Below are 23,593 nucleotides of genomic sequence, written 5' to 3'. Positions count from 1 at the left end.
GACTCCCAGGATCCTTTAAAACATTGTCTGCATTGTCTTCATTAATTTTTCTGTTTAATTTTTATTCCATGTGTATTGATCTCATTGTAGGGGTGTGCATTCCAAAGCATGAGTGTTGAAGGTAGAGGAAAAAGCATGGGAGTCACTTTATCCTACCGTGTGGGGTCCCAGGCTCTGAACCGGGTTGTTGAGCTTGGCTACAACGATCTTTCATACTGAATTTCCTGCTGGCTCTGATTTCAGGGAGAGCGTCTCATAGAGCCCAGATTGGCCAGTAAACTACTGATCATCCTGCCTCAAGTATTGCCATCTAGTTCATGAAAGGGTTGAGTTATTGACACGAGGAACTGGGGATGGGTAGAGGTGCATGACTGAGGCTATCTCTGCTCAGTGGCATGCCTTTGGGGACTGATAGTTTTCATCACTGATATGTCATTTGACTGCAGTGCTCCTCTGGAGAGAAGGAGTCTCTTTTGCCAGGGCATCAGGCTCTCCAGACAGGCCTGGAAGGTGGAGGTCTAGAGGCCAGGCCTGCATTCCTCTTCAGAAGCTGCATTTACCACTCTGGACAGTGCTGTAGAACAGGGTCACATATCCAGTTCTACCCTGAGACCTGCTGATAAAGAATGTCTATCCTGGTGCTCGCTTCGGCAGCACATATAATAAAATTGGAACGATACAGAGAAGATTAGCATGGCCCCTGCGCAAGGATGACACGCAAATTCGTGAAGCGTTCCATATTTTTAGAAATAATTGACTCAACTGTCAAAGATAATGTAAAGCGGAAAAAGCTACTGGTCCAAAACATACAGGAAATCCAGGACTCAATGAGAAGATCAAACCTAAGGATAATAGGTATAGAAGAGAGTGAAGACTCCCAGCTCAAAGGACCAGTAAATATCTTCAACAAAATCATAGAAGAAAACTTCCCTAACCTAAAAAAAGAGACACCCATAGGGATACAAGAAGCCTACAGAACTCCAAATAGATTGGACCAGAAAAGAAACACCTCCCGTCACATAATAGTCAAAACACCAAATGCACAAAATAAAGAAAGAATATTAAAAGCAGTAAGGGAAAAAGGTCAAGTAACATATAAAGGCAGACCTATGAGAATCACACCAGACTTCTCGCCAGAAACTATGAAGGCCAGAAGATCCTGGACTGATGTCATACAGACCCTAAGAGAACACAAATGCCAGCCCAGGTTACTGTATCCTGCAAAACTCTCAATTAACATAGATGTAGAAACCAAGATATTCCATGACAAAACCGAATTTACACAATATCTTTCTACAAATCCAGCACTACAAAGGATAATAAATGGTAAAGCCCAACATAAGGAGGCAAGCTATACCCTAGAATAAGCAAGAAACTAATTGTCTTGGCAACAAACAAAGAGAATGAAAGCACACAAACATAACCTCACATCCAAATATGAATATAACGGGAAGCAATAATCACTATTCCTTAATATCTCTCAACATCAATGGCCTCAACTCCCCAATAAAAAGACATAGATTAACAAACTGGATACGCAACGAGGACCCTGCATTCTGCTGCCTACAGGAAACACACCTCAGAGACAAAGACAGACATTACCTCAGAGTGAAAGGCTGGAAAACAATTTTCCAAGCAAATGGTCAGAAGAAGCAAGCTGGAGTAGCCATTCTAATATCAAATAAAATCAATTTTCAATTAAAAGTCATCAAAAAATATAAGGAAGGACACTTCATATTCATCAAAGGAAAAATCCACCAAGATGAACTCTCAATCCTAAATATCTATGCCCCAAATACAAGGGCACCTACATATGTAAAACAAACCTTACTAAAGCTCAAAACACACATTGCACCTCACACAATAATAGTGGGAGATTTCAACACCCCACTCTCATCAATGGACAGATCATGGAAACAGAAATTAAACAGAGATGTAGACAGACTAAGAGAAGTCATGAGCCAAATGGACTTAACGGATATTTATAGAACATTCTATCCTAAAGCAAAAGGATATACCTTCTTCTCAGCTCCTCATGGTACTTTCTCCAAAATTGACCATATAATTGGTCAAAAAACGGGCCTCAACAGGTACAGAAAGATAGAAATAATCCCATGCGTGCTATCGGACCACCACGGCCTAAAACTGTTCTTCAATAACAATCAAGGAAGAATGCCCACATATACGTGGAAATTGAACAATGCTCTACTCAATGATAACCTGGTCAAGGAAGAAATAAAGAAAGAAATTAAAAACTTTTTTAAAATTTAGTGTAAATGAAGGTACAACATACCCAAACTTATGGGAAATATGAAAGCTGTGCTAAGAGGAAAACTCATAGCGCTGGGTGCCTGCAGAAAGAAACAGGAAAGAGCATATGTCAGCAGCTTGACAGCACACCTAAAAGCTCTAGAACAAAAAGAAGCAAATACACCCAGGAGGAGTAGAAGGCAGGAAATAATCAAACTCAGAGCAGAAATCAGCCAAGTAGAAAAAAAAAGGACCATAGAAAGAATCAACAGAACCAAAAGTTGGTTCTTTGAGAAAATCAAAAAGATAGATAAACCCTTAGCCAGACTAATGAGAGGACACAGAGAATGCATCCAAATTAACAAAATCAGAAATGAAAAGGGAGACATAACAACAGATTCAGAGGAAATTCAAAAAATCATCAGATCTTACTATAAAAACCTATATTCAACAAAACTTGAAAATCTACAGGAAATGGACAATTTCCTAGACAGATACCAGGTACCGAAGTTAAATCAGGAACAGATAAACCAGTTAAACAACCCCATAACTCCTAAGGAAATAGAAGCAGTCATTAAAGTTCTCCCAACCAAAAAGATCCCAGGTCCAGACGGGTTTAGTGCAGAATTCTATCAAACCTTCATAGAAGACCTCATACCAATATTATCCAAACTATTCCACAAAATTGAAACAGATGGATCACTTCCGAATACCTTCTACGAAGCCACAATTACTCTTATACCTAAACCACACAAAGACACAACAAAGAAAGAGAACTTCAGACCAATTTCCCTTATGAATATCGACGCAAAAATACTCAATAAAATTCTGGCAAACTGAATCCAAGAGCACATCAAAACAATCATCCACCATGATCAAGTAGGCTTCATCCCAGGCATGCAGGGATGGTTTAATATACGGAAAACCATCAACATGATCCATTATATAAAAAAACTGAAAGAACAAAACCACATGATCATTTCATTAGATGCTGAGAAAGCATTTGACAAAATTCAACACCCCTTCATGATAAAAGTCCTGGAAAGAATAGGAATTCAAGGCCCATACCTAAACATAGTAAAAGCCATATACAGCAAACCAGTTGTTAACATTAAACTAAATGGAGAGAAACTTGAAGCAATCCCACTAAAATCAGGGACTAGACAAGGCTGCCCACTCTCTCCCTACTTATTCAATATAGTTCTTGAAGTTTTAGCCAGAGCAATCAGACAACAAAAGGAGGTCAAGGGGATACGGATCGGAAAAGAAGAAGTCAAAATATCACTATTTGCAGATGATATGATAGTATATTTATGTAATCCCAAAAGTTCCACCAGAGAACTACTAAAGCTGATAAACAACTTCAGCAAAGTGGCTGGGTATAAAATTAACTCAAATAAATCAGTAGCCTTCCTCTACACAAAAGAGAAACAAGCCGAGAAAGAAATTAGGGAAACGACACCCTTCATAATAGACCAAAATAATATAAAGTACCTCGGTGTGACTTTAACCAAGCAAGTAAAAGATTTGTACAATAAGAACTTCAAGACTCTGAAGAAAGAAATTGAAGAAATCCTCAGAAGATGGAAAGATCTCCCATGCACATGGATTGGCAGGATTAATATAGGAAAAATGGCCATTTTACCAAAAGCGATCTACAGATTCAATGCAATCCCCATCAAAATACCAATCCAATTCTTCAAAGAGTTAGACAGAACAATTTGCAAATTCATGTGGAATAACAAAAAACCCAGGATAGCTAAAGCTATCCTCAACAATAAAAGGACTTCAGGGGGAATCACTATCCCTGAACTCAAGCAGTATTACAGAGCAATAGTGATAAAAACTGCATGGTATTGGTACAGAGACAGACAGATAGAACAATGGAACAGAATTGAAGACCCAGAAATGAACCACACACTTATGGGCACTTTGATTTTTGACAAAGGAGCCAAAACCATCAAATGGAAAAAAGATAGCATTTTTAGCAAATGGTGGTGGTTCAACTGGAGGTCAACATGTAGAAGAATGCAGATCGATCCATGCTTATCACCCTGTACAAAGCTTAAGTCCAAGTGGATCAAGGACCTCCACATCAAACCAGATACACTGAAACTAATAGAAGAAAAACTAGGGAAGCACCTGGAACACATGGGCACTGGAAAAAATTTCCTGAACAAAACACCAATGGCTTATGCTCTAAGATCAATAATCAATAAATGGGATCTCATAAAACTGCAAAGCTTCTGTAAGACAAAGGACACTGTGGTTAGGACAAAACGGCAACCAACAGATTGGGAAAAGATCTTTACCAATCCTACAACAGATAGAGGCCTTATATCCAAAATATACAAAGAACTCAAGAAGTTAGACCGCAGGGAGACAAATAACCCTATTAAAAAATGGGGTTCAGAGGTAAACAAAGAATTCACAGCTGAGGAATACTGAATGGCTGAGAAAAACCTAAAGAAATGTTCAACATCTTTAGTCATAAGGGAAATGCAAATCAAAACAACCCTGAGATTTCACCTCACACCAGTGAGAATGGGTAAGATCAAAAACTCAGGTGACAGCAGATGCTGGCGAGGATGCAGAGAAAGAGGAACACTCCTCCATTGTTGGTGGGAGGCAGACTGGTACAACCATTCTGGAAATCAGTTGGAGGTTTCTCAGAAAATTGGACATTGAACTACCTGAGGATCCAGCTATACCTCTCTTGGGCATACACCCAAAAGACGCCCCAACATATAAAAAAGACACGTGCTCCACTATGTTCATCGCAGCCTTATTTATAATAGCCAGAAGCTGGAAAGAACCCAGATGCCCTTCAACAGAGGAATGGATACAGAAAATGTGGTACATCTACACAATGGAATATTACTCAGCTATCAAAAACAACGGCTTTATGAAATTCGTAGGCAAATGGTTGGAACTGGAAAATATCATCCTGAGTAAGCTAACCCAATCACAGAAAGACATACATGGTATGCACTCATTGATAAGTGGCTATTAGCCCAAATGCTTGAATTACCCTAGATGCCTAGAACAAATGAAACTCAAGACGGATGATCAAAATGTGAATGCTTCACTCCTTCTTTAAATGAGGAAAAAGAATACCCTTGGCAGGGAATAGAGAGGCAAAGATTAAAACAGAGACAGAAGGAACACCCATTCAGAGCCTGCCCCACATGTGGCCCATACATATACAGCCATCCAATTAGACAAGATGGATGAAGCAAAGAAGTGCAGGCCGACAGGAGCGGGATGTAGATCTTTCCCGAGAGACACAGCCAGAATACAGCAAACACAGAGGCGGATGCCAGCAGCAACCACTGAATTGAGAATAGGACCCCCGTTGAAGGAATCAGAGAAAGAACTGGAAGAGCTTGAAGGGGCTCGAGACCCCTTATGAACAAGAATGCCAAGCAACCAGAGCTTCCAGGGACTAAGCCACTACCTAAAGAGTATACATGGACTGACCCTGGACTCTGACTTCATAGGTAGCAATGAATATCCTAGTAAGAGCACCAGTGGAAGGGGTAGCCCTGGGTCCTGCTAAGACTGAACCCCCAGTGAACTAGATTGTTGGGGGGAGGGCGGCAAGGGGAGGAAGATGGGGAGGGGAACACCCATAAAGAAGGGGAGGAGGGAGGAGGATGTTTGCCCGGAAACCGGGAAAGGGAATAACACTCGAAATGTATATAAGAAATACTCAAGTTAATAAAAAAAAAAAAAAAAAAAAAAAAAAAAAAAAGAGAGAATTCTGGTGTAATTCAGATAGGTCTGAATTCATTTGTTACTGCATATTTATACCTTACCCCTTTTAATATTCTTTCTTGATCTGAGCATTTAGGGTTTTAATTGTTATGTGAATGGAGGAATATTTTCTGGTCTGCTCCCATCTGTCAGATTCTATGGCCGTGCTTCTCAACACTCCTAGTGCTGCACACCTGTAATACAGTGCTTCATGCTGTGATGACTCCCACCATAAAATTATTTCAGTACTACTTCATAACTAATATTGCTACTCTTATAAGTCATAATGTGCAAGGTATCTGATATACATTCTTTGTGAGTGGTCGTAGCCCAGAGTTTGAGAAACATTGCATTATATACATTTTTTTTTAAAGAGAAGCCTTCATCTAAGACGGTCCTGATGCAGGTGTAAGAGCAGAGACACCCTGACATAGTGACAAGTTAGCAGGCCCAAGGCCGCTTGCCTTAATGGCAACAGAGATTCCTGGGTAAAGGCACAATCTGAAATCACTGTCCCCAGGACATTTCTTACCTCAGTTTTTCCCCATTACACGGTGTGTCTGCTTGGCCATGTCTGTCCAGGAAGCCAGTCCCTGTAGTCTCTGATACAGACAGAATCCTAAAGGTGAGAATGTTTTCCCTCTGTTGGCTCCCAGTCACTTCTACAGAAGTAAGTTCAAATCACCCGTGGGTATATGTGTCTCTCTCCCATAATGTGTGAGACTTGAAATGTCATCCATTTGAGTTGACAAAAACCAACTCTCACTTCAGATTTACAGCTGACCAACACTTAGTTTCAGGAGAATGAAGAAGCTGGCCAGGCCTGCAGAGTCAGATCCCCTCCCTGCCTGGGACAATCCCACCCACAGTAGACTTCAGCTTCACCTAGCAGCTGTTATCAGAAAATCTGACCTTAAGGTTCTGAAGTCCACACATGCACAAACCCTAAGGTTGTTAGATGGTGGATATGGGGTTTTTCTCCAATTTAAAATCATTCAGGCCTCTTTTCTCCCCTGGGATGCACTTTGTTCTCTCAGGTCTGTTCTTCTCAGAAGTCAACTCTCAGAAGGGGCACTTTGCTCTAACTCCTCCATGGGACCCACCCAGCATTGTGACTGGAGGATCCTATGGAGTTGTAGCTCTGAGCTGGGAGGGGCTGCTCTCACCCTGACTTGAAGAAGCCTGTTTTCACAGCTGAGCTAGATCTGAGGAACAGGTGCTTTTAAAGAAGCATGTGAAAGTATCTCCTGCAGGAGAGCTCACTATGCAGGGAAAGTCACACAGGACAGGGAAAAGTGGCTTCCCAACTTCCCGAGGGCGCTCAAATCAGGGAAGGTACCTGATTTCAGAGAGTTTGAGAAAGGCCTCCATCTCCCTGAAAGACTTCCCTCAATCATAAGTCCCACCACTATCCCAGGCTCAGCAAAGCCCTGCACCTGCCAGTTTCCTGCAAAGAAACCCAGTGTGGAGAATTGAGGATAACACTTCTAGGAAAAGGAAGACACAAGTCTCTGGGGGTCCTGGCCTGGAGTCTGTCCCTTAGGCTCTCCTCACTTCCCCTAGGTGCCTAGGGCAGAGGCAGGGTCAGGAGTAGGGGGAGGGGCAAGTTCATGGTCAGGGGCAGGGTCAGGGGCAAGCAGTGACCTCCAGCCACAAGATAGGCTTTGGGTGCATGGAACAGGCAGCAGCAGAGCTCGCCCTGCCCTCCTTCTCTCTGGAGTGGGAAAGCATGGAGACCTGAGTGGTAGGGAAGAGTTGGGGAACTCACAGCTGCTTTTCCTCTGGCTGCAACTGCAAGTGGAGGGCGAAAGAAGCCAGAGAGTCTCAGGGGATCCCCCCATTTCCTGATTTCATTGTCCTTGTGGATGTCCAGGATGAAGGCTGTGCTTGGCTGGGCCAGAAGCCCCGCAGACAGGTAGAAGATGCACAACTGGCCTGTGACCTCCCTGGGCACCCACTGGGACCCAGCTCAAGTGGCCACAGACACTCACCAGGCACCCTGCCCCAGCCCTAAGCCTGTACACACCAAGGCCACAGCACCTCTCCTAGTCTCTCCCACCATGAGCACTCACCCTGGCACCCTGGCTGGCTTACACTCTCTGTAGGGAGCTCCTTGTCTGGTTTAGACACCAGGTTGATTATGGCCTCAGAGAAGGAGTTTGACATTGTTCCTTCTCTTTCAATATAGTGGAATAATTGAAGCACTACTGTTCTTAGGTCTTCATTAAAAGTCTGATAGGATTCTGCATTAAAGCCATATGGCCTGAGATTTCGCTTTTTAATTTTTGGAGGGGCAAACTATACTGACTGTATCTATTTTCTTCTGAGAATTATCCATGTACCTTCCCAGATCTGTGTTTATGTTGGTAATTGTTATCTGTCTAGAAAATACCAATATCAAATAGATTTTCAGTTTTCTGGAGTAAAGGCCTCTGAGGTAAGACCTAATGGTTGTTGAATTTGTTCATTGTCTATTGTTAGATCCCCCTTTCATTTCTAATTGTGTCAATTTAGGTATTGTCTCTGGTGTGCAGTTTGTTTGAGGAAGGGGTTGCCTCTCTGGTTGATCTTCTCAACAAAAATACAAAAAAAGAAACAAAAAAAAAAATAAAACAAACAAAAAACCCAACACACAGTACTTGATTCTCTTGACTCTTTGTATTTTTCACTTTATTTGTAATTGACTGATTTGATTTGAGCCCTGAATTAATTTCCTGCCATCAAATCGTACCTGACATTCTATGGGATGAGGTTTGGCCTCATCTTGTTAACAGCAACATGTAACTTCTGAGCTGTTTCTGCTCTCTGTAGTGGTAATGATGTCAAATCTTACTGAAAACCATGCATAGCCTGGTTTAGGCTGTATTAAAGTAGCCCACCAATTCAGTGTTCCCTGCAAGGTGCCATGGGACAGCAGTAGCATGAGTCTGCATGCACCTCGACAGTTTTCATTAGGGACTACACACACACACACACACACACACACACACACACACACACACACACTTTACTGACATGGTGCACATTCTTTGCACATACAGAAGAAAGTGAGAAGTAATGAAAACACACCAATAATGGAATTGATGGAGGGAGCTGTGGGAAAGCTGGGGCTTAGAGTTATTTAAAGGCCCTGTGCAGGCTCTCCTTTTGTTGGAGGAGAAACTTCAAGTGCAATGTGGTTCTTTATTTTCTTTCTCTAAAGCACAGAGGGCTAGGGAGGAACACAGGGCTTTGAGCATGTTCGGCAAGTGCAGTCACACTGAATTAAATCCTAGGGCTGGAACCCTATTAATCTTCTACAGAATTACAGAGCAGCCTGGATGAAGACTCTCAGCTGAAAAGGTGGACATCTCAAGACAAGCACTGGACAATGGCTGACAGACTTGACTGAAGAGTGGTAATGTTTTGCTATCTCACAGGAAAAGAAGGCCCCTCCCACTACACTGTACTCTAAGGACAGTTTATTCAGGTTAGGATGACATGAACTATTGTCTCATGTCACAGATGTCAGCACAAAGTATCCAAGGTATTGTATGCCAATGGTAGCATTAACAGAACAAAGCACACAGTGTCATGAAGACATAAATCATGAGTTTGTGTAGCAAGACCCAGGCCTCTTCCAGGGTCTTAGATAGTAATGGAGAACCTCAAATACGGTAGTAATGTGATAGTGTGGTGTGAATCTAGTTACAACTAGCTTCTATTGTGACACAGATGACTCTTTTTGTGTCATGGTCAGCTTATAATGAATGACTAGACCCAAGCATGAGAATAACCAAATACTACATTTCTTCTCTAGCTGCTGAGCTTTTAAAAGCCCTGGGGTGACAGCAAGCTTTTGTGGACATTCTGGATTGGTCCTTGTGTACTTTAACTCTCTGAGTCACCTCCACTCTCAGTAAGTTAGTTCAATTCCATATTGGAAATCAATCACCTGGAAAAAATACATTCCCAATACGATCCCAGATTGGCCATGGAAAAAGGGTAGCTTGAACTGTCCCACCTAGGTTCTGGGCTTGCACAGGCCTCCTCTCCAAAAGAAACCTGTGTTCATAGCTGCAGGCTACATTCACTATGGATGCTCTGGAGGATCCTCCCTAAATGGCTCAGATTAAAATAATTTTCTTGTTAACAATCAAAAAACTGATTATGCCAAGCTGGCCTACATGAAGCTAGTTTCAGTTCTGTATTTTATCAGATGTGCAGAATACATGTGGTCATCATAGATAACAGGTGAAAGATCTGCTCTAATAAGGAAACTAAGTGATGCTGGAGGATGATCCTGACCCACACTGAGCAGTGGGGACACCAGAGCCCTGTAGGGATGCCTGACAACCTAACACGTTGAGCATGCACAGCTCAGTAAGTTCCCTGTGAACACACATCTCCTGAGATCTCTCTATTTAATTGGAGGTGATCCTGTCCACCTAATACAGCACCTCATGTGGAATAACAAAAGCCACCTGCAGGAGCTGTGGTGATGACTCACAGGGTAAAGAAACTGCTGCTCTCTCAGAGGAACCACATGGACCCTAACAATTGGGTAAAGTGTGTCATTGATTACATCACAATGTGTGTGTCCAAGACACAGCCACATTCTCCACACAAAAGACACTATCACACTGGGTATCCCTTGGTGACTTTGAATTCTCTTATTAGCTCAGGCTCCATGGAACATGCAGAGATCCATCTGTAGCTGTCAGTTCTAGGTCCACAGGAAGGGACAGAACCCTTGAGTAAGAATGATGGTCTTAAGAGTCAAGAGATAGAATTCAATTTTTATTCATAACAAATACATTTTTACAACAAAACAGGATTAAAATGAATAAAAATATTTAAAAATGTTTGAAAGTAAAAATAGTAACAAGAACATATAAATATGAAACAACAAAAAGAAAACTTCAATTAAAATCATAACAAAAATATTTCTAAAAGCATATTCTTAACGAACATTTAGAAGCACAGATGTATTGCTGTTTCTCCTCTAGCACACATAATGAAAGGTGGTCCCCCAAGTTGTTTCTCAAGTGCTGTTTTCTGAAGAAGAAAGTGAGTAAGACCTCAATCAGTAAGGCTGGCTTAGTGTTATATAAATTTAGTGTCTCTAAGAAATGACAAATTAACTCTGAGGAAGAATACTCATCCAAAAAATGTTGTTACCGTTCACGATGTTTGTCATCAGGGACTCCTGAGAAAGCAACTTATTCCTCAGGAAGCTCTCTTACTGGCGTGTGTCCAATTCCATCTCTCTTGCACTTTCTGAGACCTGGGAGAGGAAGGCAGTTTTTCAGACACTGATTTGGTGGTGAAACGCAAGCCAGCTGTCAGAATGCTGCCTTCTACCACCTCAGTTCTATTGGACAATTAACATGGACCTTTTAACTGATATCATTGTTGCTAACTCTGTGGGCAGGGCAAAATCTCCAGCAAGCCTCACAGTAATGTGGGCTGACAATATGGGACCCAGACTTATACCAGTGCAAACCAAGAACAGGGCAATGGAAGGGACCGCATTGGGTTGCAGGAAGAAAGGAGATGTCCATATGTCACCAAGGTTAAAGCCAATGACAAGTACTAATTTGACATTTGCACTTAGTTCTTATCCCAGAAAGGTGCTTCCTACACAAGAAGTCACATGACCACTTGTCATTTGTCAAGAACCAAGAACATGTTCAAAACTCTACATAGCATCCAATCTATCACGTGCATGTGCAATAATGTGATATGTTATTGATCTGTCACCATTTCTATAATGCAGCTTCAAAAAGAGCAGCAAAATATACTTGCAAAATAATTCAGTTTCTGAAAAGTGGTTGGCTTCCCAGAATACTTGTGCATAGGCAGAGCAATGAACAATTCCATACATGAGGTGGTTGGCTGGTTGTGAGTGTAAATTAGTAAGGTGGTAGGAAAAAGCACAGATGTATCAAATTGGCAAATTTTATCAGATATTGTTAAGCTAACACAGCTACTCGTCCCTACCAGATGATGCTGGGTCTGGACGTTGCTGGTCTTTATCTTTCTTGCTGAAGTCAACCAAATATTTCTGGTTCAGTGCACACTCAAGATGTCTCTCCTTGCTCTCCTGCTTCAGTGGGACCAACTTCTTCCTACATGTGTTTTCCATCAGGAGCTGGCTGAGCAGGTTTCTGGAAATACAGTCTGCATAGTAAGATCATGCTGCCCCTTTCTCCCATTCCTATTCCCAAGTCCCACTAAGTCTACCAGGTCCCAGGTACCCATGAAGACTTAATAAAATACATCTTGATACATATAATGCTCCTGCACAAAACACAAAGAGTTAATTCGGGGAAGAATAAATTGTTTGTTTGGCCGGAGCACCAATTAGAGTCCACATCTCTCAAAAAGAACATGGATCTTCATCTATCCATGAAAGCCCAATGCATGAGGGCAACATCAATTAGTAGTTGGCAAACACCCGCAAAAGAGGTCAGTAGAACCAAGGGAAGGTCATGCTAACCATGTGGTCCATGCACTGAGTTTTGTAAAACCTGGCATGACACGAGAGGTCCAGGTCAGCCTAATAATCTTCTGCTGACTTCAATCAGTGCTGTTCTATCTAGAGCCTTCTGCAGATGCCTAGACAATCCTGGGATGAGGAACAGTCTTTTATGGAACTGAAAGCTGAGTCCTAATGACCCTGGCACACTGATGTGTAAACAGCACAAGAGATAGAATCATAGCTGAAGACCGTCCAGTCCAGAACAAAGAAAGTCAGAAATGGCCATTTCACAGGTGATAGCCTTTCTGACCAGGACTTACCTAGAGAAGGTAATCTCCTTCTTCAGCTTATGGCTGTTCTCATGGATCACAGTGTTCTCCATCTCTAAGTTGTGCAGAATTGACATGACCGCCTCCTCCATTCTCTCCAGGTCTTCATAATATGGATTTGGCCTGAAGTGTGGCCTGGACCCAAATGATAGAATCCAATGAACATCAGCATTTAGGAATATATGAGCTCAGGGTGGGTCCTGTACTACCCCAGTCCTGGAAGGACACCTTCTGAATTGTACATATTGGATCTTCTTCAGCTTCAGAAACGTGTTTTTCTGTGTCCAGGACACCAGAATCTCAGCATCCAGATGGAGGCTTCCCTGGCTCCCTTTGTTCAATCAAGAGGAAATCTGCAGTCAAGCCAGTTGAGCTATCAAGAGCCTAGGCCACACCTCTCCATGCTCCCCCACCCAACACAGCCAGAAACCGGTGATTTCTTTTCTCCTGTCCCGATAACAGACCATATATCAACACAAAATTATAATCTGCACAAGGAATACAAATAAACAGACAATTGTGGCCACGTAGGCAAAGAACTGTGCTGTTGACAGTGGGGCTCCCAGAACAAAGCATTCACTTCACCATGAATGTGTTACAGGTAAATACTCAGGCTAAGAAATAGACTCCTATATTCCAAGTGTGGAGTGAAATATAAACATATAACAGTTGTGCATATGCATTTGGATGTATGCACACACAGACTCACAGACTGAGACACACCCACAAAAAAAGAGAAATGTAAACAGAGTTAGAGAAAGAGAAAAGCAAATATGGAAACAGAGAGCACTGTGAGAACCAGGAGAAATGCATGCACCATTGCTGTGTCCGAGGGGCTCCCACAGACACACAGACAATAACAAACAGGCCTGAGCCTGACAACTTCTATTCAAGCATTGAGATGAACAGTTTGGGACCAGGCCCCTCAGGCTGCTGCCTGTATCTTCCAGCACTCAGTCCCCTGCCTAGCACGTACAGAGACTCACCATAAACTCACTGCAATTACAATCTTGCAAAGCCACCTGATGTCAAGGGCTTTGCAAATGCACACTGGGAACTCATTCTCCCTGACTTTATCCCTGAATTCTTCATTCAGACCACAAATTCTGCTTTTCAATAAATGGAAGCAGACGAGTCCACTGTCCATCTCTCTCCTCAGGAAGGGTCAGGTTCTGAATCTCCTCTATATGGGAGGTGAGGTTTAGCACAGGGTGGTTAGGGAGGCACAGCTTTCTAGAACCCAAAACCTTAATAGGATAAGATGAAGGTGACCTTGCAGACCCAGGAATGAAACAAGAGCATTTGGAGCGATTCATACATGTTCTTCATGGATCTCTCTGTCAGAAACCTCAGGCGATCTCTCAGGTCATTTCTCTCCTCGGTAATGAGCTGCAGCTCTTTAATCAGCCTCTCCTTTTCCTTCTTGGCCTGCTTCTCGCTTAGGGCAGTGCCAGGGGATGATGTTTCTCTCCCAGCGTCTGTAGGTAGAAGAACACAAGTGAACCTGCATGGGGAGAATTCATAGAGTGTACATAGACCTCAGTGAGGCCTAAACAGGAGAACAAGCCTGGAACCCAGTGTCACTGCTAGGCGATTGGTCTATGCTTAAGAGGCCTCCTCAGTGGATCTCAGTTCTCCCACTACTCTATAGAGACCAAGAGATGTAAGCAGCCAGGTGTGCCCTATGCCGGACATCACGTGCTTACATGTACCATGGAGATGGCTTCTCCAGGATTAACATCAACTGACCAGGGTACAGCTTGGTTTCAGGACCCTCACCCCTGTGGTTTCAGAACTCAGATGATAAATTCACCATTCACAAAACTTGAGTGATTGGAGACACTCAGATGTCCTACCCTGATACTCTAGGCTAACAACTTTGGATTTAAAACACATTTCCAGGGAGGTCATGTTCAACAGACTTATCAATTCCCCTATATGAAATAACAAATGCCCCAGAAGTTCCAATAGGTTACAGGCTGAATCTTGGTCCACATGTTCCAAACAGTTTTGGTATTTTAGAAACATGTGTGTAACACACAACCTCTAATATATAAAGCTAATGATGACCCTGCCAGTTAGAAGAAATCAGAGAAGGTCTAAGAACATAAGGTTATTGCCTGGAGCACAATCTCTCCCTGTTCTTACTGTCAGGTGTCCACTGTATTTAAAGAAGCAATGATAGTGAAATACATTGCTGCCCTGTCTAAACTCAGAAAAGGTGGACCCTCCATGACTCCTGATCGTGTTATTATATCAATGTAACCTAACAAATGCACTGTAAAAGTAAAGGCCAGAAATTCACAGTATAATAGCATTGGCCTTACCATATACTCCCTGTGGGGTTGGGGAAACTAAAGTTCTGAAATCCTGACTTTCAGGAATTGTGATGTTCATGGAAATTCAATTCCTTTTCAGATGCTCCAGTTGCTGTGGCCCATTGCTAGAAAGGTCAGCCTAAGTCTGCAGCCCCCCTGACAGGGAGCTCCAAATATACTGCCCAGAACTTACTAAACATTCCCCAGAAGTGCTGTCTCTGTCCATCATTACTTTGAGACGAAAGGCCAGATTCCTTCACTCTAGTCTGTCCACAATCGACGTTCCCCCTCCCAAAACGCTTGCGAAGACGGGAAAACATGTCTTAGGGTGTAACCGCCAGATTCAGACTGAGAGAAACTAGGGCACTGGTTGTCACTACAACACTGGTGACATCACAGAGGATGCCAGAACTCTCTAGGAGACAATAGAATGTCCAAGAAGGGACAGCTGATGTCATGGGGAGCAGACTTTCCCTCCCTGCTAATGTTCTCCCTGTACTGAGCATAAGCTGAGGTGCCCTTTCCAGGAGAATTTCCTGGGGCAGAGCCACTGAGCATCTCCTGCTTCCAAAGCCAAATTTTCCTCAAGGCTTGATTATAAAAAAACCTTAGTAATTCCTATGCATCTAAATGACTGTTTCCTTCCATATCTTGCCCCAAAATGTCTCACTAACTCAAATTGTCCTCATTCACCAATGTTAGCCATTAAAACTTCCTGAGATTTCACACCAGCTTGAATATGCAGTCAAAAGTTCTCCTGTCTCATTCTGTACAGGTGCTTTATATCACATCAAGAAATAGTCTGCATGGTAGGTTACAACATGCGTGTGTATTAGGGGAACACTCATGAAGTCATGTGCTTAGCAATCGACAATTGCCAGAAAATTCCTTAGGAGAAAGAGTTGAATTCTTTATGGTGCTAGGAAAAGTGTGGAGACCAGTTGGCAGAGGAAAATGCAATATTGGAGCCAGCAGTGAAGGGAACCTCATGCTGGTGGTGGGGTTCTCCTCTCTGCACCAATGTCGCCAAAGGAGCACTGCTCACAGGCCTGAGTAAGATATACCATGAGCTTCTATCAGAAAAATAAAATAGTCAAGAGATATAGGGGGTGCACAGAAAGGTCTAAAATGAGGCTATAAACATCATTAAGTGGATAGAGCAAGGTCCCAGCACCTGTACACTGGGAAATGGCCACCACACCAAACACAAAAGCATCTATCATAGTGAAAAATGAATACTTTACAGAATGCACCCACTAACACTGATTGATCACATCCATAGTTCAAATTTTGGGGGCAAATTCATGGCCCTAACTATCTTTCTCTCAACTTATATACCAAAAAATAAGAGAGACAGAGAAAAGAAAAAGTCAAAACAAAATCCCAAGTTTCTCATATGAGGACTGCAGGAAGTGTTATATGGTAATCAGTTCTGATTAGACATTTTAGATAGAACAGTACATAGTGACCCTTGATGTGATGGGCCCTATATAAAGCTTTTTGCAATATTGGAATTTTAACAAACCTCATCCAGAACGTACAGAAGAGGTAAGGATGTGATCACCATGTCCTTGCTCTCTATCAGGTTATTTTTCTGTGTCCCCGATTGTCAGGCATAGAACAGCAACACTCTGAAATAGCTGGTAGACATGGGAAAACGTGGCTAAAACTATAGTTGTGGGTTGCACACCTCAACTGTCAAAGGCTAATGCTGTCCTCACAGTCCTTGGAAGCCACTCTTGTAAGCCTATCTATTGGAAAGTGGAAGGAGGTTTATCTGAGCTCAAAGTGAACCTGGCCAGCCAGGGAGAGGGCAACATGGGATACTTGAGACCATGTCTAAAACTAGCACAGAAACCCACCGGCATTCAAAGCATCATCCACCAATTCTCGATTATCTACCATTCTCTCCCTACCAGTCGTTCAGTTTGGAATGGTAGAAAAAAAAAACTGGGACTGATCTTTCCATTCTAAGGACCTTGATCTCTCTTTCCTTAGGTTCACCTTAAGAGTGCATACAAATGGATATCATCATCTGAACATCGTAGTATTATCTACTCTGTATATGTAGCATAATACTGTGCCTATGACAATCTCAAGCTTCCTTGAGTGTTGTTGCCCCATCAAGAAGTGTGATGTACTGAGGCCAATCCCTAGGGATCCTTTCAAGGGATTAGAAGGAAGCCATCAGAGATACTCCACTTCTTTGTCATTAGATTAAATCAAGTTGACACAATGTGAACCTGGTGGGCTATTTGACCATGCATCTTTCTCACAACCCCTCTTTTCTGAGTTCAGTCCATGGCAGAATTCATTGCCCAACATCGTAGATATTTCTTTGTATATTTCCACAAGAGCCAGGTTTCTTTTCTTTTTTTAAAATAGAATTAGTTGTAGTCAATCAACTGTTGCCCTATGTAAGAAATGATTAGTATATATTGTAACTTACCACACTGTATTTGTGTATACAAGTACATTATTGGAAATCCAGCATTACTGAGGAATTGGAAACCAGTGCTGTGGCCTTGCCTTTCTGTGCCTAGTCCTGGCTCACAGGCAGCAGGGGGCAGACCTTGAGGTCCTCTTCAGGGACAGAGTGATGGTGAATGGGCACTGAGCAGGCAGAAAAACACAGCTGAGGCAGCTCCTTTCAGATATCAAACACATCATCTCCTTCCCATCTTAAGGGCTGTTACTGAGGTCTTGCCCCCATACCTACCTTAATAGCAGCAAATTTGTTACACAGCAGCCAGCTCTTTCCTATTGTTCTGTAATACGCCTCTACATCATGGATGCCAACAAACAAACTAACAAAAAACAAAAAAACCTGACATTGAACTGTGTGGTGCAGGTCACATACCCTGTTATATTCTGTATGTTACGAGGTTTGTTAATCTTAACAAGTTCCCCAACTATGAGCTTCACATAGGACCCATTAGATTCAAGGAAAATAGGAACAATTATGTGTAAAATGACCCGAGTCAGGGCCCATAGACAGCAGCATTTCCAGCACTTGTGCTTTAGCCCATGTGGATTTTGCAATGAGCTGGGCCTAGCAATGTCCAGTACACAGTTGTGAGCTGTTGCTCTGGTTGAACTGTATTGGTGTGTGCATTCAATAAACTACACCTATTTAAATGAATTCAGTGTTCCTGTGGTCTGAGTCCAGACCTCTTGACACCAAATCTTCCCTTCAGCAGCACTTAGGAAAAGAAGCTAAGGTTAGGAAAGGTGACATCTTGTCATAAATTATGTGACAAGAGGGATGGAGAAATGATCCCTTGTGTTAAGAATCAAGGTGTCCTCTGTAATATTCAGGTCTATACTGGCCCTGTGCATCAGCTTCAAGGACCCATTTCTGATTTTCTTTGGGGTTCCCGTGATGATGCACTCAGACATGATTGGAAAGAACCAAAACGGTGGTCAGACTTGATTTATAAAATGCAGGCAACATTGCAAACTTATGTTGCAGGATATTTGATTCATATTATCAGCCCCAAGATAGTGTTATTTGCTTTAAAAAAAATTACCTCTGGCAGTTCAATTCAGCACTAGCACCGATATTTTACCCTAGAGCTTTTTTTGGTTGTTTGTTTGTTTTTTGTTTTTGTTTTTGGATGAACAAGTACTTTCTTATTTTGTGGCCCAGCCCTAGCTCTTACTTCTTTGCACAGTCACAGAGAGACCTCAAACATATACTCAGCCAAAGGCAGGGGAATGTAGAAAAGAGCCTAAGGCAATACCACATAATGACATTGAAAGTGGGTGGCCAAAAGGTGTTATAAAATTCACCTCACTTCAGTGAGTGATGACATACCAACCTGGTGGCCTACGATTCTGGAATATTAATCAGAATCCTTTCGTCATATTAGATCTTAATAGAAACAAGGAAGCAGTCCTTTCCTGAAGTATATATTCATCATACGTAAAGAAGATATTACATCCATATACAACTCAGAATAGAATTATCCCCCAACACCGGAAAGATCTGGCAACATTAATATTAGAAGCTTCTCCTGTGTTACAGTGGTAAGCACAGAAGAAAGAGGAAGATAGGGCTGAAAATAAAAGCATCAGGCCAGAGCACTGTTCCTCAGGATGAGTTGCTAGGTGAAGGTAAATAAACCTTACTAAGTTTAATACAGTATTACATACCCTGTTGTAAGTAACTGGAGCCGAGGCTATCCCCAAAGGTTTGCCTGTCTGTGAAATCTGATACCCTAACTCAGGTGTCTTCCCTGGCCTCAGTGGGAGAAGGTGCACCAGCCCTACAAAAACTTGATGTGTCTTGGTGGAGGCACACTCTGAGGGATATTCCTCTACTCTCTCAGAGGAGATGGTGTGAGGACATTGGGGAGGAACTGTGGGAGAGAAGTAAATAGAGAAAGGACAAAAATTGGGATGCAAAGTGAATTTAAGCCTGTCAGTCACTGCTCTATTGCTGTGAAGAGACACCTTAACTAAGGTAACTAATAAAAGAATCAGGGTGTGCCCATGGCTCCAGGTAGATATGTAGCAGAGGACTAGCTTATCTGGGATCACTGGGACGGGAGAACCTTGTTTCTGAGGAAGCGTCATGGACCATGATATTGGAACTTAGGCCTCTGAGGCAGGAGTGAATTGGTGGGTGGAGGAGAAATCTCATAGGGAGAGGGCGTGGGGGACAGAAGAGAGACTCATGTAGAGGAACATGGAGTGGGAGATAAATTGGAAATGTAGATAAAATAATGAAAGAAAACTAAAAAAATGAGACTATGAGTATCATTCTAATTCAAGCCTCAAATAATAAAAACATAAATGCGAGAGTCGCCTGGTCCTGTTCATGTCATCCTGAATCTTAAAATCTTTTTTCCTCCAAATTCCGTGCCACATGAGGTGCACTGACCTGTCAGCTGCCTGCTTGGATGACAACTGCAGCAGCTTCCCTATGCACTTGCTTTGTAGGAGCACGAAATCTATTGAGCTCCCTTTTCCAAGTTGGAACTTTAATTGGTAAGAGTCTTGCCTTGAGGACACCTTCCACATCTCTACAGTACAGAGGCAGGAGGCTTATTGTTAATAACATTCATCTCCTTAACTATGTCACCCTCCTCTTCAGCACATGACTTTGCTGTGACATTAAACTTCTTAGTGATCTTTTCCACTCTAAGCTGCACATGGTTTTCATGTGTTTGCCCTGTGTGTTGTTCCTTCTCCTGCAGTCTTGAGGAACAGTGACCAAAAGTAACCAAACCACAGACTCAAAGCCATGTTAATACTGTATTGTGTACTATTTTCACAGAGTTGCCTGAGGTGTGAATGGGACATGGAGAATTCGAACATAGTTTGAATCTTAGGCCTTTCACTGGGCAGTCCCTCATCTTCTCTAAAATTTAACCCCATTCTTCTACCATTGAGACCCACCTGCTGCTTAGCTCTTTACCCCTCTGCCGTGGTCTGTTCCATATCTCTTCCTGCCCATGTCTATTCTGAATCTCCTGCTTCAGCTTGCCTCTGCCTATGTCCCTCTCTATGCCCGGAAGTTCTGCCCACATACTTCCTGACGCAGCTCTTGGCCATCAGATCTTTATTACATCCAGTCAGCAGTGAGACAACACCTGATACATCTCTTAGCTTGTGTTGAGCTGGTGAGAAGGACAAACATCCACAAAATAGCAAAGCTGATGATGGGACATAGAAATGACAAGAGAAATCCTGCCAGCACTTAGCTCACTGCCAGTACAGAACTAACAATTGAAAGTTGACACACCTTAGTACAAAGGGAGGTCACCTCAGCATTTCCGCTTTTACTCCAAGAAATACCTTTAATTTAACATTAATAAGCTAGATAAAATAAGAAAACTTATGAGATGCATCAGGTAAGAATTACTGTCACAATATTCTGTCCATTCGTATTTTGCAAAATTGGAGAAGGTACTTTGTTATCTAAATTATATTAGTCTAAATTTTTGTACCTAAATCATTTTCTATCACTTTTTAAGCTTTGTATCCCTTATCTATCATAACTTGCATTTATTAACCATAATAAGTCTTCTGAGACCAAATGTACTTTCATTAATTCCAAACAATTTAAGCGTTTATGTCTTTCATCCTTAAAATTTGACACATTTTTTGCGTACAAATTTTCTTTTTCTTTTTCTTTATTCAGCTTCCACACGAAGATTATTTTTGCTCTGATTTAGAGCAGGATGCAAAGGTGGAGTGCAGACCTGAGGGGAGGGCAGATGAATGGAGTTGAGCTGCAGGATGTGAGGTTCACAGAGAATAAATAAGAAGTTAAAAAAATAAGAAATAAGCACAGTGGGGATGAAGCTGTGAATGCTTGGCATGGGGAGGTTTGGCAGTGGACTGGGCATTTTAGGGGTGGGGTGGGATTGGCGTGGGTTCTGGAGTAGTAAGGATGGTGTCTGTTCTTGTCTTTTGGGGAAACTCCTCGGTCTTCTCCCATCCCTCCTCCACCTCTACCCCCACCTCCAACCGCCATAACTGCCTCCTACCACAGCAGAGGCTTCTGGGCATCGGCCTCTTTCTGCTCAAGCTCTTCTATGTGCTCGGGGGTGGTACAAGCTTTTAAAAGTCCCAGGCAGTGGGCAGACCACGCACACTCTCCTGGCATCCCCATCCTCTCTCAGGACTTATGGTGCCAGAGCGGTTATCACAGGAGTTTGGATACTGCTGTGGACTGTCCATAGAGCCCTGCTTTCTGAGCCTCCCATGTCCACCCTGTTCCTGTCCAGGTTCCTGGCTGTCACATTTCTGCACGATGGTGAACAAGTTTGTTTTTCTGATTCTCATAACAAGAAAAGGTTAAGACTAAACTATCTAATCTTCAACCCCATCCAAGATCTGAGGAGGAGAAATGTTGCCTGAATAAAAGGAAATTCAGAGCAAACAGCTTCCAAACCTAAGAAATAACAGAAATGGTTGGCTACCCTGGGAGTCAGTCAGCAAATATTCACTGTGGCATCCACCTTCAACTCACTGGGCCAGGAGCTCTGACAACAATCCTTTGAAGCAGGTCACTTGAAGGACTATCCTATTTTTTTTTTCCAAAAACTGGGACACAGAGTTCCCCATGATCAACTTCTGCACAGTCTGGACAGCTTTCTGGCAGCAGTAGAGGTAAGTAGGTAGTATTTCACCCAATGGTTCTTTAGAGCCCATCATCTTTTTCAGAATAGATTGGGGACACTACCAGGAGTTGAGGTCTCTCCCACTGTGAAAAGCCTTTAACTATTAGGACATCTGAAATGGCAGATTCTTCAGATCTCTAAAGGATTTGAGAACCACCTTTGTATGTAATGTCTATCTCAGTGGACAAATGTGGCTTTTTTCCCAAGGGATTTACTTCCTACTTAACTTTAAAAACATACACAGGAAGTTAAATAAAGCTTATTTCTGTACCTAACTAAAGCAGTACCTAACATGACTGGAAGACTGATTATTTATAGTTGGAAAGTACTAGCTTGAATTCCTTAATTATCCACGGCAGTGTGCAGTAGTAATTTTATAAAATTAGAATTTTACACCACATTGTGAATAAGTTGCATATACTTATATCTTAAAAATGAATTGAATCATTTATGCAAGTACAATTTTAAATTCTATCATCATTCAAGAATCCATGCAATCCTAAAATATTTGAGACTTGGTATTGCTTTCTAGTATAAATAGAGATACAGTGATCTATGATTTTGTCATTTTAGTCCCTTCTCCTGATTTCCCACAACATTAGACAGAGAATTGAGGACAGAAAGAGAAAGGAAGAAAGACATTCCTGATTCGAATCTGCTTTACTGTTTCCTCCCTGACCATGGCCAGTAAGAACTTGCAACCAACCCCCTAACTGACAATAATCATCCATAACCAACGGCAGACAAATAACCACCCACCCACCCTTCCTCTTGAGAATGAGGGGGTCATGTTCCTTTAAGTTGCTTCCCAATGTGTGTGGGGTGACAACATGTTTTGGGGACCTTACAACAATTGGGACATTTTCCAAATCCTGGGAGATCTTGCAGTTTCCTATGCGTCCAGACCCTGAATGTGGCGGGATTAACTGAAGTCCTGGCTACATTAACAATGAAAAATACAAACACACATTCCTACCATATGAGGAAGGTCACCGGATATCTACCCCTTGAAGTTTGCTCAAAACAATTAGTCAATTAGCTTTTTATTCATCTTCAGGTCACTTCTTAGTAAACAGGCAGAAAAGAGACAGATTGTTTGCCAAAATTATATCAATTGCTTCTAAGCCAGTCACCAATAGAGTTCCTGCCATCCTTTGAAGTTTCATCAGAGAGGCTCTATTTTGCACAGACTCACAATACTTATGTCTCCCATGTGGCAAACTAAAAGAACTGTTAAGATCTCCTTAAATAATTCAACAGTTTTCCCAATCCAAAGTCTCCCACCCTCCTCCAAAAAATCAAGAGATTCCTCACAAACATCTCCACTCACTTCGGTACCAGTTT

At 42.2% G+C, this 23,593-nt stretch overlaps 1 protein-coding gene, 1 long non-coding RNA gene and 1 other non-coding gene across 7 annotated transcripts in view; 2 read left to right on the top strand and 1 right to left on the bottom strand.

Annotated features, from left to right (window-relative positions):
* The first annotated feature begins 638 nt into the window (after positions 1 to 638).
* LOC147997904 (U6 spliceosomal RNA) lies at positions 639 to 745 on the top strand. Its single transcript, XR_015647520.1, has one exon. It is a non-coding gene; the product is annotated as a U6 spliceosomal RNA (small nuclear RNA).
* Positions 746 to 10,772: 10,027 nt separating this feature from the next.
* The window catches only part of LOC147997902 (disks large homolog 5-like), a 31,204-nt gene continuing 18,383 nt past the window's right edge, over positions 10,773 to 23,593 (bottom strand). For 2 of the 4 annotated variants that reach the window (XM_087601503.1, XM_087601504.1), the window contains 5 exons: positions 14,117 to 14,276; positions 12,790 to 12,933; positions 11,989 to 12,155; positions 11,167 to 11,272; positions 10,773 to 11,043 (listed from right to left, as the gene is read on the bottom strand). In XM_087601503.1, the coding sequence (XP_087457629.1) occupies positions 11,208 to 11,272; positions 11,989 to 12,155; positions 12,790 to 12,933; positions 14,117 to 14,127 (387 nt within the window). In that variant the 5' untranslated portion in view covers positions 14,128 to 14,276 and the 3' untranslated portion in view covers positions 10,773 to 11,043; positions 11,167 to 11,207. Of the gene's footprint in view, positions 11,044 to 11,166; positions 11,273 to 11,988; positions 12,156 to 12,789; positions 12,934 to 14,070; positions 14,277 to 15,309; positions 15,467 to 23,593 lie in introns of those variants that run through there. The other 2 variants (XM_087601502.1, XM_087601501.1) reach the window with 2 other exon arrangements.
* Positions 21,597 to 23,593, top strand: part of LOC147997900 (uncharacterized) — a 28,242-nt gene continuing 26,245 nt past the window's right edge. Inside the window, exon 1 of one of the 2 annotated variants that reach the window (XR_015647513.1) lies at positions 21,597 to 22,238. This is a non-coding gene — a long non-coding RNA (uncharacterized LOC147997900). The remainder of the gene's footprint in view (positions 22,239 to 23,593) is intronic. The other variant, XR_015647512.1, reaches the window with a different exon arrangement.

Source organism: Rattus norvegicus, unplaced genomic scaffold (genome assembly GCF_021556685.1).
Source record: "Rattus norvegicus strain SHRSP/BbbUtx unplaced genomic scaffold, alternate assembly SHRSP_T2T haplotype2-0000026, whole genome shotgun sequence".
Taxonomy (NCBI): Eukaryota; Metazoa; Chordata; class Mammalia; order Rodentia; family Muridae; genus Rattus; species Rattus norvegicus.
This window is presented reverse-complemented; position numbering and strand designations above follow the sequence as displayed.